We start from the raw sequence: 17,117 nt of genomic DNA, 5'->3' as shown, positions 1-17,117 counted from the left end.
TTAGTTTTTTGATATATTCCGATTCCATATACCAAGTTTACTAAATGGTGAATTACTAATTTTTTTAAACCTAGATATATTTGTTTAAAATATTTTGTGTTGTATAGCAGAGATCTGAAATGCAAAGAAATCTGACCAAAGAAGAGCACATAATAATAAGCTCAGGGGAATGTATCTGAAATGAGTAAGAGTAGAAAATCTGACAGCTCTAAAATACTTCCAAACTGAAGATGTCCTGGTCGTCTGAAGCAGATACACTATTGCTCTTTCACCTGAACATATTTGAAAACTATTCACCTCTCAAGAAAAGACAAATCGGTTATGTAACCCAGAGACCTCTATAACATATAGGGTGTTACAAATTCACAGCACTTCTTCGTGTATATATATGATTTTGAAAGGTTTTTTTAAAATGTGATCATATACAATCTAGGAAAAAGTAATGCCATAATCTAGCTGAAAGGTGACAAACTGACCTGATTGATGGAGTTGGCAGCACAGGATGCAAGGCCTGTTCCAACAAAAGTAAGCAGGAAACAGGACCAGTCAAAAGACCCTGGAGCCAATGCAAATCCAGCTGAAGTAGTACTGACAACTAGAGCTGCAATACAGAAACAAAGCAGATGTCTCGTTACCAACACAGATTCCAGACTGTAAATGCCAAAAACAACCCATCTTCCATGTAAACCAGCTGATTTTATTAATAACACAAACTACAGGCTAATCTTTCATTAAAAATTTTTTTAAAAATATATGTTCATTATAGAAAAATGCTCATTTTCCTTTAATTCCATTATACTCAAGAGAAAAAGAAAAGATAGTTCTTTCAGATTCAATCATTCATTTATTCATTCAATAAACATTTATTGAATACCTACTTCACAATCGGCACTATGCTGGGTATTATGCATTATATGGAATAAAGGTATATAAGGTCTCATTCTTGCTCTCAGGAAATTTGACAGGGAGATGAAAGACATACATTAATAACTATAAAACACAAGGTAGTAAATAATAAGGGTCCTAATTCTATGGCAAGCTCCAAGCAACCTGAGTAGAGGGATTCTCCATAAAGGAAGATGGTCCCAAGGGCCAGAAGATGATTAGAGGATGACTAGAGGGAGACGATAATCCTACAGCCATCAACAGGAACAAAAAGAAGAGGCAAGGTGCAGAAGCAACACTATGCAAATCAAGCATCCACTATGACTGCTCTTTTTCTTTAGGCCCTGGTACTTCTTTCCTGAGGGCTCTATAGAAGCTGACAGGCCAGAAAGCGTCTAAGAGTGGTACTGATACATGGCTATAAAATTGAAAAAATGATCACCATTAGTGGGCTCATCAGGGAAGTCTTCAAAAAGATGGCATTTAAGTTGGACTTTCAGGAGGGGATGTAGGAAAGGAGGAGAATAGTGGGGTGGGAGTCTGAACAAGCCCGATCCCGTCTAATCTCGGAAGTCAAGCAGGGTCAGGCCTGGTTAGTACTTGAATGGGAGACCACCTAAGAAGACCAGATGCCGTTAGGCGTAAAAAAATAAAAAATAAAATAAGGAAAAAAAAGAATAGCAGGGTGGGCAACATTACATGTGGCTAGGTAATTCCAAGAACAGGCATAGGGGCAAGAAAGACCAATGTCAAGAGTCTAAAGTATCATGACTTCTGCCTAGATTTTCAAACCAAACATCTAGGAAGCATTTTTGAGTGTCTCCTTTCTTACCCTTCTCTACATCCCATCTATTGCAATGTACTGTCTGTCTTTCCTCCACAATGCATTTTAAATCATCTTTGTTGCCACAGACTAGTCCAATGGTTCACAATCAGGGATGGTTCTGCCATCAGGAGACATCTGGCAATGCCTGAAGACACACTGGTTGTCACAACTGGAGGAGGTGGATACTGCTGTCCTCTAGTGGGTAGAAGCCAGGGATGTTTCTAAACATCCTATGGTACATAGGACAGCCTCCCAAAATAAAGACTTTTCTGACCCAAAATGTCAATAGTGCTGCAGTTGAGAAACATGTTATCTGGTCCAAGCTATTATCTTGCCTAGATAATTGCAGGGGACTCGTTCCTAACTGGTGTTCTTGCTTTCACCTTGCTCCTCTCCTGAAATGACATTTTAAAAGTATACACAGATCATATCACTTTGCTTAAAAATCTCGATACTATACCTGGAATAAAATGCAAACTCTTTCCCCTGCCATATAAGTGCACCAGTACCTCTCTCTAGTTCACTCACTGGAAACCCATCACAAGGCCTTCTGTTTTTTAGGCATGCCAAGCTCCTTCTTGCCTCAGGATCCTTGTACTTCTGTTTCCTCTCCCTCTTTCCGTGGCTAGCTCTTTTCTCTTCTTCAGATCTCATCTTACATATTACTTCTTAGGGAGAACTTCCCTGATCATTTCATCTGTAGTAGGCCCTCCTCAGTTACTCCCTTGCTCACATCAGCCTCTATTATCCTTCATATTTATCATGCTACGGCTCCTCACTGGAATATAAGTTCCCTAACGGCAGGAGCCCTGACTGTTTCACTGCTATATTTTCAGGGTTACCTCTATGCCAGGTACAGAGTAGCATTTACTGGAGGAAGTAGAGGAAGGGTGGTGGCTAGCAGATTGAAGAATATCAAGTTGACGAGTTTGCATTTTATTTGGTTGGCAGTAGAGAGTCACTGACAGTCTAATGCAAAGAAGTGATCTATAACTGCAAGTTTAGCCTGGAAGCAAAGGGCAACATGATGCGCCACAGGCAGAGAGTTATGAAGAGAAACAATTTGAGAGGCTATACTATTAACCCACTGTGAATAAGGGTAGTAAAAGTCGGACCCAGGTATAAGGGGTATTTTGATGGGAAAAACTGTTAGGACTTGGTAAGTGTGAAAGGTAGGAAGATGAAACAAAATAGCAACAAAAGAGAATAAAAGGTAAGAGGGCTGCACCTGGGTGATATGGAGAAGCATGATAACATCGACAGAAATAAGGAAATTGGAGGAAAAGGTAACTAGCTGTCTAGTCTCAGGAAAATGTGCTGTTTCTGAGGAATCATTAGAAATTCAGGTAGGAATATACAGAAAGCAGATAAAACATGAAGCTGGAGCCCAAGAAGAGACTGGAGGTATAGGAGAGAGGCACAAAGCTCTGGAGTCACATGCCTACTGACGATGCCTAGGCCTGAGGGAACGAATGAGATCAACAATGAACAGTGAGTGCATGGAAAAGCAGTGTATAAAAAACATCAGTATTTTACAGTTGGAGGAAAAAGAAATAATGAAAGACAGACAAAGAATATTTGGAGACAAGAATCAAGAGGATGAGGTGTCATGGATGTCAAACATGTGAGGGGCCACAGGAAGCAAGACCGGAAGGTACCACCACTGACATCAACAAGTAAATGCTAGAAAAACTGATTATTCCTCCTAATGGTCGCAAATTGGTTGGTGTGCCCTTCAATCTAGTTTCATTGGCAACATATAGAAACTCTTTATAGAATTCTACCTTATGGACAAGCCTTGTCCTTTATACCTAGGCCAGGCACAGACTTCTTAATATTTCTATATTTCTTTTATTGGGTTTGATGACAATTTAAAAAGTTTAAATGTCAACTTAAACATGAAGTTTTTAGAGAGCATGTATTTTGGCAAAAGGGTCCTTTCTTTAATTCAGTAGTCCCAAATATGGTGTTCATCTGAATCTCCTAGGGGAAGATTTGCCTCCAGAAAAGAGGATAAGAGGTACAGGTTTAAGTAGATTGAAGAGTAAGGTCCAGTACTGAGAATATGGGTTTGGATAAAGATTACAAAAAAACAAGCAGAATATTAGCAGCTGAAGGCAAATAGAAGGCTGATCAAAAATCACAGAAACACACACATTCAGGAGAAAAGCAGGCTGGCTTAGGCTAGAAAGCATGCACTGTCCCTTCTCCCTTCCTCTTCTTTGAAGGCCCAGCCTGCGCTGGCCCACATATAGTACTACAAGTCAGAATGCAACAGTGTCATATAAGTACCACAGCAGCAAAAAAAACAAAAACCAAAAAACAAACAAAAAAAACAACAAAAAAAACATGGACCCAGGGCAGCAATCCAAGACAGAACATTCCGAAAGAAACTTTTAGCTCTCTAATTCTCTAATGACATATGCCCGAAAGAAAACGCCACAGTGATTCCAAGCTTTGAAAACAGTAGTCAGTAGTTGCACGAGCAATTAAAGGACATTTTACCTATGTCGGACAGGAAAAGAACAGCTTCTCATAATAGTCTACTTAGCCATATGTGCACACATTTAGTGACCATCAAGAAAAGCACCATTTTTAGGGCAAACAAAAATTCTCCTAGGATACTCAAATAGTACCATTCTCTGAGTAATTTTTTTCATTTTTTATAGATATTACGCCATAAATCGCAGTCTCATGGACTGGCTGGTGTTCTACAATGAATCATGTTGTTTTGCACCATTCAAAGGCTCTCTAGAAGGGCTAGGTGACTCCTTGCATATTGCCCTATGTGTAGCGACTAGCTAGGACTGGAATAAAAGTCCCTAACAGCCAAGCTACTTCTCAGTTGTAACAGAAGAATGCTACTACCTAAGCAGGTTAATGGTGTCAATGGGAGAATTTGAGGGAAAAGAGACTGCAGAGTTTTCCCTCTCAAAATGAAGTAAATAAATTGCTTCTATTCATAGAGTAAATCAGTTGATATAATTCCTATTTTAAGGCCTTGAACCTTAAATCAAAAGTAGACTGCTTAAAAACAACTTTGGTGGTTAAAAGAGCACGGAAGATCCTTTCTCAATATATAATTAGCAACAGCTAGAGTCACCAAAATAAAGAACTACTTTAGATATCTCTGAATATCCAGATCAACATTTTGTATTGTGCTTTATAAACAAGAAAAATCAATTACTACCACAGTGGACAAGATAGTTTCATAATCATCAGACTGTCAAAATAAAAATGCTGCAAAAGGAAAATTCACTGTTTAAAATCAAAAAGGGCATGTAGTTACATGAAAGCAAAACTGGTAACTCAGAGGAGAAAGTATCTTGTTTTTCTTTTCATCCATCTTAGAGTCTAATGAATGATGAACAATAGAGAAAGCACACCGAATTTTTGACTAATGGGGTCAACCAATTAGTTGAAAAGAGACAGAAAGTGGTTAGCAAAAAAATGACAACAGGAAAAGGACTTCGCTTTAATAAGACATAATAATGACTAAATTTACAAACTAGAAATACTGTCTAACTTTAAAATGTACAAATTGTGAATGGTAGTATACATTAAAAATGATAGGGGCTATTATTATAGCAGAGGAAATTTGTAACACATTTCTAAAAAAGATCAAAAGCTAACAAAGAATGTATTTATACTTACTTTATCAAAGCAATTAATTTAAAGAAAGAGAAAGGCAGAGGATTGATAAATTGTACAAGTAAAATTGACCTAAGCAATGTTCTCATACAGCACTGCCACAACTGTAATTAAACTTTTCATTGATTTCCTGGGATTCATTACATAGAATCATTTTGCAACAACAGGATCTCATTAAAAGCGAATGTAATATATTCTTTCATTAATAACACTTGAAATTATATTTTTATTTGGTAATCTCATATTCTGTCTCTTTACAAATAAACATAAAATCAATGCTGCCAACGAAGCATGACCCATCCAATAGAGGCTCAGAGGCACTGTTCTGCAGACCCAGGAATGACTCTGGAGACTCAAAGAAGAGTAATCTTCCCACCCCATCCCCATCCCCACTCTTGGGTGGGTGTCCAGCTAGTGAACTGCAAGCATTCCCACACAAAGATTCAGCAGCAGCCTGTGATGGTACTTAATGATAAAGGTAGTCCTGACTAATGTGCCTAAGCTTTGCACAACTTCAGCCTCACCAGTCAATCTCTTAACTATAGGCCTGACCTAAGACTGGCCAGGGCCACCTTCTTCCAGATCTCATCATTAACAAGATTAAAAAAATATGGTCTCTCGTCTGCCTGCTTTCTCCAGGGTGAAGTTCTTACATATGCTCTCTATAATTAAAAAATATATATATTTTTTGAAATAGTCACAATTAGGCATATTCCAACTGGCCTGGAAGAAAGCAAACATCCCTGATGTGAACTGCTGATGAGGGCCACATGGCAAAGAACTATGGGCAGCCTCTAGGAGCAGAGTGTTCCACAGCTGACAGCTGGAAGGAAATCTACGACCTCAGTCCCAGAGAGGCACAGAAATAAATGCTGCCAAAAACCAGTTAGCCTGGAAGAGGACCCTGAGCTCCAGAGAACCAGAGCCTTGACCAACACATTGATTTTAGGCTGGTGAGACCTTAAGCAGAGGATCCAGCCAGGCCATGTATGGATTTCTGACCTATATAGAAACTGTAAAATAATACTTTGTGTTATTTTAAACTGCTCTGTTTGCAGTAACTTCTAAGAGAAAACTCATACATAGTGTGACAAGGGTGGCATTTAAAAAAGACTAGTCTATCAACACCACGGAGGGCAGACTGATTGGAAATGAGGAAAATGTACTCAAGAAACAACATAAATGCCACTGCAGAACAGTAGAAGGGAAGGGAGGCGGGCCTAGAAGGATGGCAACAGTGCCAAAAGAGGTGTAGATAAATGTTTTTGAAGGTGGGGACACTGGCCTTCATTACAGAATAAATATAAGTGATCACAGTGTAGGAGCTAAGCACGATTCAGTAATTCAAAGAATAATAAAATCTTAAAAGGTCAAAGGGAACTTAGAGTCAACTAGTCTAATGTCTGTCCTGATTTAAGAATCCCTTCCACAATATTTCAGATGGATGCTATCTCTGAATCATGTGACAGGAAGTTATTTCTCCCTGGGCAACCCTTTCTGTATAAAAGAGCTCCAGCTGTTGGACAGTTCTCCCTCAAACCAAGTCAAATCAATTTTCTTGAAATATCTGCCTACAGATACAATTTCTGTCTTCTCAAGCAACAGTGAATCAACTTTCTCTTTTAGCACAACCTTTAAATCATGCAAATGCAACAGTACGACAGTCTCTGCTTCTCCAAGCTAAGTGTCTCTAGTGACTAACCACTCTTGACTTCCACACTCTTGTCCATGCCAAGTGAAACCTTTTAGAGAAATACTAGTTTTTCACTATAACAAAAGCACTTAGCACAGTGCCTAGCAAATAATAAGTGATGATTATTAAAATGTGGTTCCCAGAATTCTAGATGACATATTTCCTGGCCACTAAGTGCCTAAAGAAACTTAAAGAAACAAAACACTACATAAAAGTGCCACACATCTCTGTCTTATAATCTAAGTTACTTCTTTGTTGCTCCAGGGAAGTGACTGGAAAGCAGTTCTTTAATACATGTGGGCTAAAAATGACAACGATAAAAACCAAACTTGTATTTGTGAAGCACTTTACAACGCCACAGTGCTTTTACCTTTATTTAAATCTCAGAAACACAGCACTTTGAAACAGGGTGTGGATACCTCAGAGATACGGGAAGGAAATGTGAAGACTTTCACTTATATTTGACTTTTTAATTCTTTCTTTAAAAGCACACATTTTGCATATCTTAAAATGAATATAATATGTTGCTGCAATAGTACATGAATTTTATTTACAAATAACTATACATTTTTGTGTTATGTAAAACATGTATGTACAAAGTATGAATATAAATATATGTGCACTTAAAACTTTTTTACTGATAAAATACATGACTAAACAACTTTGGAGAACCCTGCTCTAAAATAAAAAGCAAGAAAAGCAATGGTAGGTATTAACATCTGATTTTATATATGGAGATCCACATTCATATCAGTTATAGTGAACTCAATGTAGGATGTAATCAAGAGTCACATAGTTTATGCACAATATTTGGCTCTGTGCTTTACAGATATTCTTTAACAAGTACTCCAAAGATTTTCAGAAGAAGAAAATTCAACTAACTGAGGGGAAGACACACACACACAATCACCTAGCTGATTACAAAATCAAAAACCAAGCCAGTGAAGTTTTAACAACATTGTATGCCTGCATACAACCCATGATAATGTTTCTTATACCACAGGTTTCAAGGGGAATTGGCAATGAGTCATAGAAGAGGGAGCCACATATGGAGGGTGGGAAGAAGGAGCCTTGCTGCACATTCTACCGCTTCTGCATCAGAGGAGGCTTTACTTGCCACATGTTAAGCTGAGGCTTTTCAGGACTCAAAGTGCAAGTTTAGCCAGCTCCCTAGTTCTAACATCACAGTACACTTTCCAGAGCAGCAACCACTTGAATGGTTGTCTTCTCTAAAATGCAAGTTGTTTTTTTTAAAGCAGCTTTTTCAAGAATGAATTTTTTTTTAAAAAAGGTTCCATATTTGAGAACTATAGGTCTCTGAGCATAAGCATAATGGAGGCACTTTATTTCTTTTCTGAAATAATCAATTAAAAATAACTATAAGAATTACATATAAGAAACTGGTCATCTACATCCTGCTTTTATCTGTCTTTTAATACCTCACTCTTTTTTAGCACTGGCCCCAAAAGAATTAAGTGAAAAACAAAACTCAAATAAATCATTGAGATAATTATCCACTAATAAAAGATCTGGCAGAAAGATTAAAACCACTGGCTAAATGAGTTTGAGATTCTCTATAGATTTTAAATTATCTTTGTGATCTATTATATCTCATTAGTATCCATATCTTTGATAGTGGATACTACGCAATATTGTAATCTGAATCCTACAAAGCTGAGATGTATGCTCTTTAAGTCTTTTGTGTACAAAGCTGACAAGAGAATAGGCAGGTAATGAATTTGTATGTGATTTTGTTTATGTGTGTATCTGAGCAATGGAGTAAGTTTTTGTTAGTTGATCTCAAAGTTCAAAATTATATAACTTAATTAAGAGGCATATTATATTAAGTCTTTTCCAATTTTCAAATGAAGTGTTTTATACTTCATAGCTGTATTTATGATTCCCTCCTCTCTCTTCATTTCTATTAACACCTTAAGCTTCAAATGTTTCAATTTCTAATTTGAGTTTTTTAGGCTTCATGGCTTGGCAGCATTCTGTAAACTTCCTGACAGTCATCTTACTAATACACATATCAAAGAAGGTGGTAATTCTTATGCCTATTGTTAAGTTCAGATGAAAAGTCAATTGATGAGAGACAGGTATTTTTTTCCTCCACCACATTAAAGGATATCAATCAGAGGTAACTGATTACAAACCATAACCACTTCTGATTAAAAGATAAGACTTTTTATAGACATTTTTAATAACACAGCTGCAAAACTAAGAACTTATGGGGCCTTCCTGTTTTCTCCTTTTTTCAAATAGTTAATAACCAAAGCTGGTGTGAAAAATCCTACGACCAAATTAAAACTCATAACTTCCGCATCACTGAGGGAGATCTTAAGATTGTTCTCTCGATTAGTTTTCCCATTGATATTAAGCTTTTCTACTTTGTAATCCTAGTTTTAGGTTTTTTTCCTTCTCAATAAAGAAGCATTTCTTCTCCATATACTTAATAAACAACATTTTACAATCTTTGTTAATAAGCTAAAAAAACTTTTCCATAAAACCAATGCCTATCAAACTCTTAAGAAGTAGAAACACATCTTTTGAAAAAAGGAACTCTCAGTTGTACAGTTTTCAGTAAAATAAGGAAGGCTTTTCTCAGTTCCATGTCCAAATTGTGTCATTGTCCAGAGAGCAGATAATCTAAGATATTTAAAATAATAAAGATTAATCATTCATTTAAAGTATTGTTCTGATTTGGACAGTATTCAGTATTTTCTACATTTGATTATTTTATACAACACATGTAACAGGTCAGTAAAATAGACCTACTCACTAGTCCTTTGTATCTGGATCTAAATGTATACATATATTAATGTATCATTATTTTCTTTTGCATTGAGAATTTTCGTTTACTCCTGATAATTAAATAGTTATGCAATAATGTTGGCTATGTTATTATTCTAGGGATTCAAAAGAACTTTCTAGCAAGAAAAATCTTTTAGAAATATTTTTAAGATGAGCAACTGGAAGAACTCCCTGAATGATGTTGATGTCCCTTTAAGTGAAACTGAAAATCAATAATCATTTGCCAACCCTAATAGATGATTCATTGATAACATTTATGTTCACTACTCATCTGAAAAAAAATCTCTTGGAGTAAATCATTTAGAATAAATCGAAGTCAAGTCTTTGAGGATCCCTTTGAGCTTCAAGAGGTACAAATTTCACGAATTCAATAAACTTTTAGAGAAACACAGTAGGGCCATTTCAATCCCCCAGTTATGCTGAGTACAAAGTAAGGTAGCAGATTACAAAGTTCAGGACACAATAACAACAGGTGAAAGCGACACTGTAAAGGCACAGAGAAGAACTACAAAGCACAGCAGGCTAAAGTCATCTGGACAATACTTTTCAGTTACCACTAAACATTCAATTACTACAGTACAGTAAAACACAGCAGATCCTCGAATAAAGTCATTTCATTCAATATCATTTCCTTATTATGCTGATGAGAAATAAAAAAAAATTGAAATCCAGCAGGGGCCAATGTCAGTCTGGAGTTTGTACTTTTTCCCCAAGTCTGTGTGGTTTTCTTCGGGGACTTTAGTTTCTTCCAACATCCCAAAGCTGTGCACATGAGGTGAATTGTATCCAAATTGTCCCAGTCTGAGTAAGTGTGGGTATGAATGTGCCCTGCAAGGGTGTCCTGTCCAGGGTGGGTACCCACCTTGCGCCCTGAGCTGCAGGGACAGGGTCCAGCCACCACAACTTTGAAATGGAATAAGAGAGTTGCAAAATAACTATCTTACATTTTTTAATTAAAATTTTAATAAATATTTATTAGTATATCTAGTATGTATGCTTAAATGTATGTATAGCTCACATTTATTTCAATGTTTAATATTTAGAAGTGTTTTGGGCTTTCAGAAGTTTGATGATGTTTTTGTGGCCAGAAATATGCTATAGGAACTTAACTCTTATTTACTTCAATTAGCCTACAGTAAAATCGGTTTTGTTATATCATTTTGCTTGAAATCAGTTTCCAAAAACCTATTGATGACATTAAGTGAAGACTTACTGTAATTAATTATTTGTAAGTAAAAGGCTAATCTGTTCAAAATTCTGCAAATGGTGGTAACAGAGTTCATTTTACTTTTTTTCCACTGAGCTTCTATTTTCTGAGCACCTATTATGTGCGAGGCATGGACTAGGCAATGGGAATGCAACAGTCATCAAGAGAGATGTGGACCCTGCCCTCTTGGTGCTCACATACTGGTAAAAACCCAGACAAGCAAACAGGGTTTACGACACAATCTATTAGCACTTCTGTGGATGAGGTCAAGGATGCTGTGAGGAATATATAAGGGTTTCCTAACCTAGGAGGCTTCTCAAACTGATGTCAAAAGTGAAGCAGGAGTTAGCCTAGGGAACGGTAAAGAGGGTGAAGTGTAAGTAAGTAAGTATGGAGGCAGAAGGCATAGTCAAGACAAAAGCCATAAGATGAGAGAGTGCTCCAGATAAACATTCACTCCCCCTACATATAAAATATCACAAAGTGTAAATACAGATAAAGATGTATCCTTGTATTTTTTTTTTTTTTACAAAATACTGATATGTTAGAATCCCTCTTTTCTTTCTTAGCTCCAAATTTACTATTGTCCCTTCTTATGATGGAAAAATAAAGCTATTAAGTAAAAATTTTTTTTAGCACTTAAAGAGATAACCTTGTAATAGTCTTTTAAAATTCTCTTCTGTGTTTCATTCCTTAAATTTAATAAATGAAATGCTATCATACTTTGGTTTAAACTAGAAACCAAGCTCTTGATAATACCCTAAAATGATAATTAGGCACACGGGCACATGTGCCTAATTATCATTTATCAACATGATCTGCAGGGTTGAAAAGCAATCCTTTGGTCCCTCTAGAAATTCAGGTAACACATTCTCCATGAAGGAGGGGGATATGCTTGGACTTGCAAAATCTAAGAGGACTCCCAGTTGTCATGTTGATGGAACTATCTACTAATGGGAGATTGGGGGGAGAAGAAACAGGTAGAGGAGAGAAAAGGTAATGACAGGTGAGAATCTGATAAATTACATTAACAGGAAGTTCTAGAGTTCCCACTTAATGAGAACTCAACCTCTATTTTTTTTAGAAATGGGAAGCAATGTCGTTTGCTGAAACAGAAGAGTGGGTAGAGGAGAGGGTGCTGATTGAGTTCTCCAGATAAGAAGAGTTTCTCAAAGTTGTTCTGGAGACCATTTGAAATAGGGCCATCTATTAAAGTACAGATTCCTAGGCCCCATCCCAGACCTAGAATGAAGGAGTTTATGGACCTGAGGCTCAGAAATTTGCATTATAACAGGTACTCCAAGTATCTCAGATGACAAATAAAGTTTTAGAGCAACTATACACAGTGAAATTCTCTGGGTTGATGATGGAAACTGGGGTGAAGAAGAAAATTGAACAAGATGCCAAAGCCCTCAGTGATTGCTGGAGTGAAACACAGAAGTCAGAGAGGAAAGTTTCATGGTGCCGCCTGGCTCATTTCCTTGTTTAGCGGATTTCACCAACAACCTAAACTTTTCAGTTCAGATGTACACGTGGGTTAGTTGGCTTTCCTCTGTTGCACAGTTCTGTGCTAACAATTCCCCAATACAAACTAGGAGTCTCAAAATATGCATTTGATTATCAAGATGATAGGAAAAACTGCTGACAGATCAGTACACATATATAACCACTAAAGGAAAGTAAATGTCGAGTTGGCAAATCAGTTTTTATTTAAATACATTACATGTGAAGTGCATATGTGAGGCTATAGTCCCAGATCAGACTAAGGGGTGGTGTTTTATTTTCTTTGGAAAACTGGGTAGTGAACAGGTGGATAGTTTCATGTCCTCTTCCTAGAAGGGGATGCATTGTATAATGAGGTAGCCCCGTGGGTGCTATGAGGACACAGAGAAATTGGATACTGATAGAGTTGACTCAGCTGGATTTTAGATGCTTCAGCTTTTAGAATGATACACGTAAGAATTATGCCATATTTTATAGTCTCCTTTGAAGACTGAGGTAGCTATGTTGTAGACTACTGGCCAATGAGGTATAAGAAGGTCCTATCAAGAGCTTTCCTTCCCAAATAAAAAGGCAAAGTCTTGTAAGGAGGTTTCTGCCTTTCCAGTGTCCTTTCTTCATTCTTTCTGCCTGGAATAAAACATGATGATGGGGGAGTGGCAGCCATCTTGTAGTCTTGAGAACAAAAGCCACAAGATAACAATGACAGAGCAAAAAGGAACCACTTATGTTGACAACATCCTTTAGCATTAGCTCTTCCCTCCTAATTTCCAACCCCTTGACACAAGAGAATAATAAACCCGTTATTTGTTTAAGTCACTGGTCAAGTTTTCAGTTACATGTGGCTGAGCCCATTCATTCCCTATCTCTTTCTTCTTCTTTAAAGCTGTCAATATTTTGAGATTATCATCCAAATGAAATTTATCTTTATATTCCTCTAGGATCTACCACAACATCTTACACTTACACTCAATTAATTAATGTCAAACTGAATTTAAAACAATTCAATTATCAGCAAACAAAATAGCCTCAATACATATATTTTTCATCTAAATTAAAACACTGGCTAAAGAATCTACATGGCCTACCCCCACCAAAAAAAAACAAAAAAATGGAGAAATAAAAATAAAAAATCAGAGAAAAACCTACATCAGCAGTAAATTAAGTAGATACTAAAATCCTCAAAAATATAGTAGAGATTACATATATAGTAGAGATGACATTGAATTGAAGACAGCTGCTGAGAGCTAACTTATTACTTTCATTATTTAAATAGTAAAAAATTAGACTACTTAAATATCAACTAATAAGGAATTGGATAAACATGGGAAATAAAGACTATCTGACAGTATCCATTATTGCTTTCTGCTGTGAAGAAGTAAGGAACAAGAGGAGGAGGCCAAGGTGGACCATGGGTGAGATGGGCCAACGCTCTGAAAAGTCCCTTTATCATCACAGCAGGCGTGTTTAGACACAGTTGCATCACAGCTAGAGGGAGAGAAAAAGAGGTCGCACCAAAAGGAGAGCAGGGCCTCGCCTTGACATAACTCTCAAAGACAATGCAGAAACATTTCTCTGTACCCCAGCCCCGTATAGCAAGCTACCCGCTAACACTAAGCCCTGGCACAGCAGGGTATACATCTAGCTCAGCAGAAAATAGCATCAGAGAAAGGGCTGGGCATAGACATACTATATTGAGGAGCAGAGGCAGACTACACTAAAAATCAGACTTGGAAAGCAGTACACTGGCACTATGTGGTTTCAAAAACACAATAAAAATACATTGTAGAGAAAATGTTTCCTTGCTGGTAGATCCCTCCACATCTCCTTTAGGCTACAGGAATGTTACACCAATAATGTAAACTGATAGCCTCCATTTTTTAGCTTAAATTGCAAGAGGAGAAGTCTGATAACATCAAGTTAAAAGTGTTAGGTGATGAAGAAAACGCCAATCATGTATTCATCCCACAATATATAATGAGCACCTGCTATGTGCCAGGCACTGCTTCAAGGCATAAAAATGTAAACAAACAATGCCCTGTCCTCACAGAATTTACATTCTTTTGGGTGACTTACTACTATCTGGAATACTCTTGTCTTCATTCAGAAGAATAAAGATGAAGAAGTAAAATGGGTCAATGTAAGACCTAAAAATGATTCTACAACATAAAAGAAAAAAAAAAATGGCATAGAAGAAAAAGAGGTTGAAGTACCTATAAAAAGATGTACCACAGAACTAGTAAACTATAAGCTCCTCATAAAGAGTAAGATCCATGTGGCAAGGGCTCATACTAAACCCACCCTACCTATCCCACTCATTGCACTCACCCCATTCTACCCATGTCAGTTAGAAGGGAACACTTGGGACGTAATAGGGACTCAATGAGTAACGGGTAGAATAAGTAGGGGAAAAAAATCATTAAACAAATAAAGTGGGTTAAGAAAAGTACACAGAAGCCAACACTGCCATAGTAAAACATTAAAAGTCATGAGAATAAAAAGTAGACAGTATAAAATCAAATCAGTGCTGTTCATAATACATCTCTCAGGATCCTTCTCAGGATCCATCTCAGGAATGAAGTAAAAAATTATAGTGAGGAAAGCAGATGGAGAAAGTATAAGAGTGAGGCAAAAACAATGAAATAATTGCTATAACTATAAAAAAGGAGATAACCTGGTTGGTGACTTGAAAAAACTCAAAAAAGAATCAACTAAAAAAAAACATTTTTTAAATATCCCCAAATTAATTTATCAGTAAATGTATATAATCTATTTAAAGAAAATGATAAAATTTGGGGCATAAAAGAAGACTTGAATAAATGAAGATAATGAATATGGTGAAGACCTCAATTTATCCCCAAATTAATCTATAAAAATGTCGAAATTCCAATTAAAAAACTAATAGAAATTCTTTGGGAGGGGGATTGAGGTTTATCCAGGGATAGAGCTTCACAAATTCTTAAATGTGTATGACAGTAGACACTGGCTAATGACTTATTAAAAATGGGGCATATCTCCTCCACCTTATACCATTTTCTATAAGTAAAAAATTTAAATGTGAAATATAAAATTACAAAAATATAAAATTAAAAATATAAATATTTACAAAACTTTTATGTGGGATAAGTATAATACAAAAACCAAAAACCACAAGAAAAAATATTGATAGATTTGATTACATAAAATTAATACAAATCAAAATAATAAATGAAAACAAGAAGCTAACAACATATAAAGTATAAGACATTTATAGTAAGTATGTATCATGAGTTCTACTCCTTACTATATAAAGAACTCTTACAAACAATAAAGGCAAACACTGAAGAAAACGGGCTATTCACAAAAGAAATACAAATCACCAATCAACATATGGAAAATATAATACCTCATCAGCAGTTTTAAATACAGATTTAAAAACTCAAGTGTCATTTTTGCCCCTTAGATTGGTAGTGATTTAGAAAAACATATTACTATCTAGCATTCATTGGTGAAGGTAGGATAAGTTGCTTACTCTGGTGACAGCATAAATAGGAAAAACCTTTCTCAAGAGAGGTTTGTCAGTGAAAATCAAAAGCTTTAGGAGTATGCATATCCTTTGACCCAGCAAGGCCACATGTACACACTTATCCTAGGAAAATCACCATAGATTTACTTTAGAAGATAATAATTACTGTACTATTTATAATAATGATGAAAAACTGAAAATGATCTAAATGGAAGAGTGATAAATTATGGTATAAATATGTAATAGCATGCTACATACATACATTAAAAATGTAGTTTATTTCTAAGGACCTAACTTTCAAAATTAAATGTGTATAAGGACATGTGTGTGGTGATATTAAAAATTATTAGTTTTAATAGTAAAAAACTAAAGACTATCTAAATATTAATTATAAGGAAATGGTTCAATAAATTCAATGTATCCATGCCATGGAATACTAGCCAACGTTAAAAAAAAAAGGTCATTTCAGTTATACTGATGAGGAAGCATGTCTATTTAGAGAAGAAAAGAAATAACTAAACAAAATGTATATTATAATCCCATTTTTATAAAACACAACAGAAACTATATATGCGTTAATATAATAGAATATAATGTAATATAATATAATAAATATAATATAATAATAATTAACCTTTTGTGAACCTTTACTCTATGCTAGGTTCAGTATTAAATTATTTACCTGAAACTGAGGCTTAGAGATTTGAAAAAATGTGCCAATCATCACAAAATAATAAATGGTAGACCAGAGACTCCAACTCTGCCAGTCTCACTCCAGAGGCTATGCTATTAATGTTAACGTTTCAACATAGACTGCAAAGAAAAAGGTTGAAAAACTGCATACAAAACATTGGTTACTGCATGCCTATAGGAGACTTTTTGTAGATTATGTGTTTTCGAAGAAAATACTACTTTTAAAATTTTTTAAAGTCACCAAAAACAAGGTAAATATATTAACACAAAGATGCACAAAATAATTTTTTAAAATTACAGAAAGTATTTACACTATGATCTTACATTTGTTTAAGAAGCAAAA

At 35.9% G+C, this 17,117-nt stretch overlaps 1 protein-coding gene across 1 annotated transcript in view; it reads right to left on the bottom strand.

Annotated features, from left to right (window-relative positions):
- The window catches only part of COX10 (cytochrome c oxidase assembly factor heme A:farnesyltransferase COX10), a 117,315-nt gene that overhangs the window by 85,937 nt on the left and 14,261 nt on the right, over window positions 1-17,117 (bottom strand). Inside the window, exon 4 of the mRNA XM_039847399.1 lies at window positions 477-601. Within this exon, the coding sequence (XP_039703333.1) occupies window positions 477-601 (125 nt within the window). The remainder of the gene's footprint in view (window positions 1-476; window positions 602-17,117) is intronic.

This window comes from Pteropus medius, unplaced genomic scaffold, assembly GCF_902729225.1.
Source record: "Pteropus medius unplaced genomic scaffold, Ma_sr-lr_union100, whole genome shotgun sequence".
Classification (NCBI taxonomy): domain Eukaryota; kingdom Metazoa; phylum Chordata; class Mammalia; order Chiroptera; family Pteropodidae; genus Pteropus; species Pteropus medius.
The sequence above is the reverse complement of the archived record's forward strand: the minus strand, read 5'-3'. Positions and strand labels throughout refer to the sequence as shown.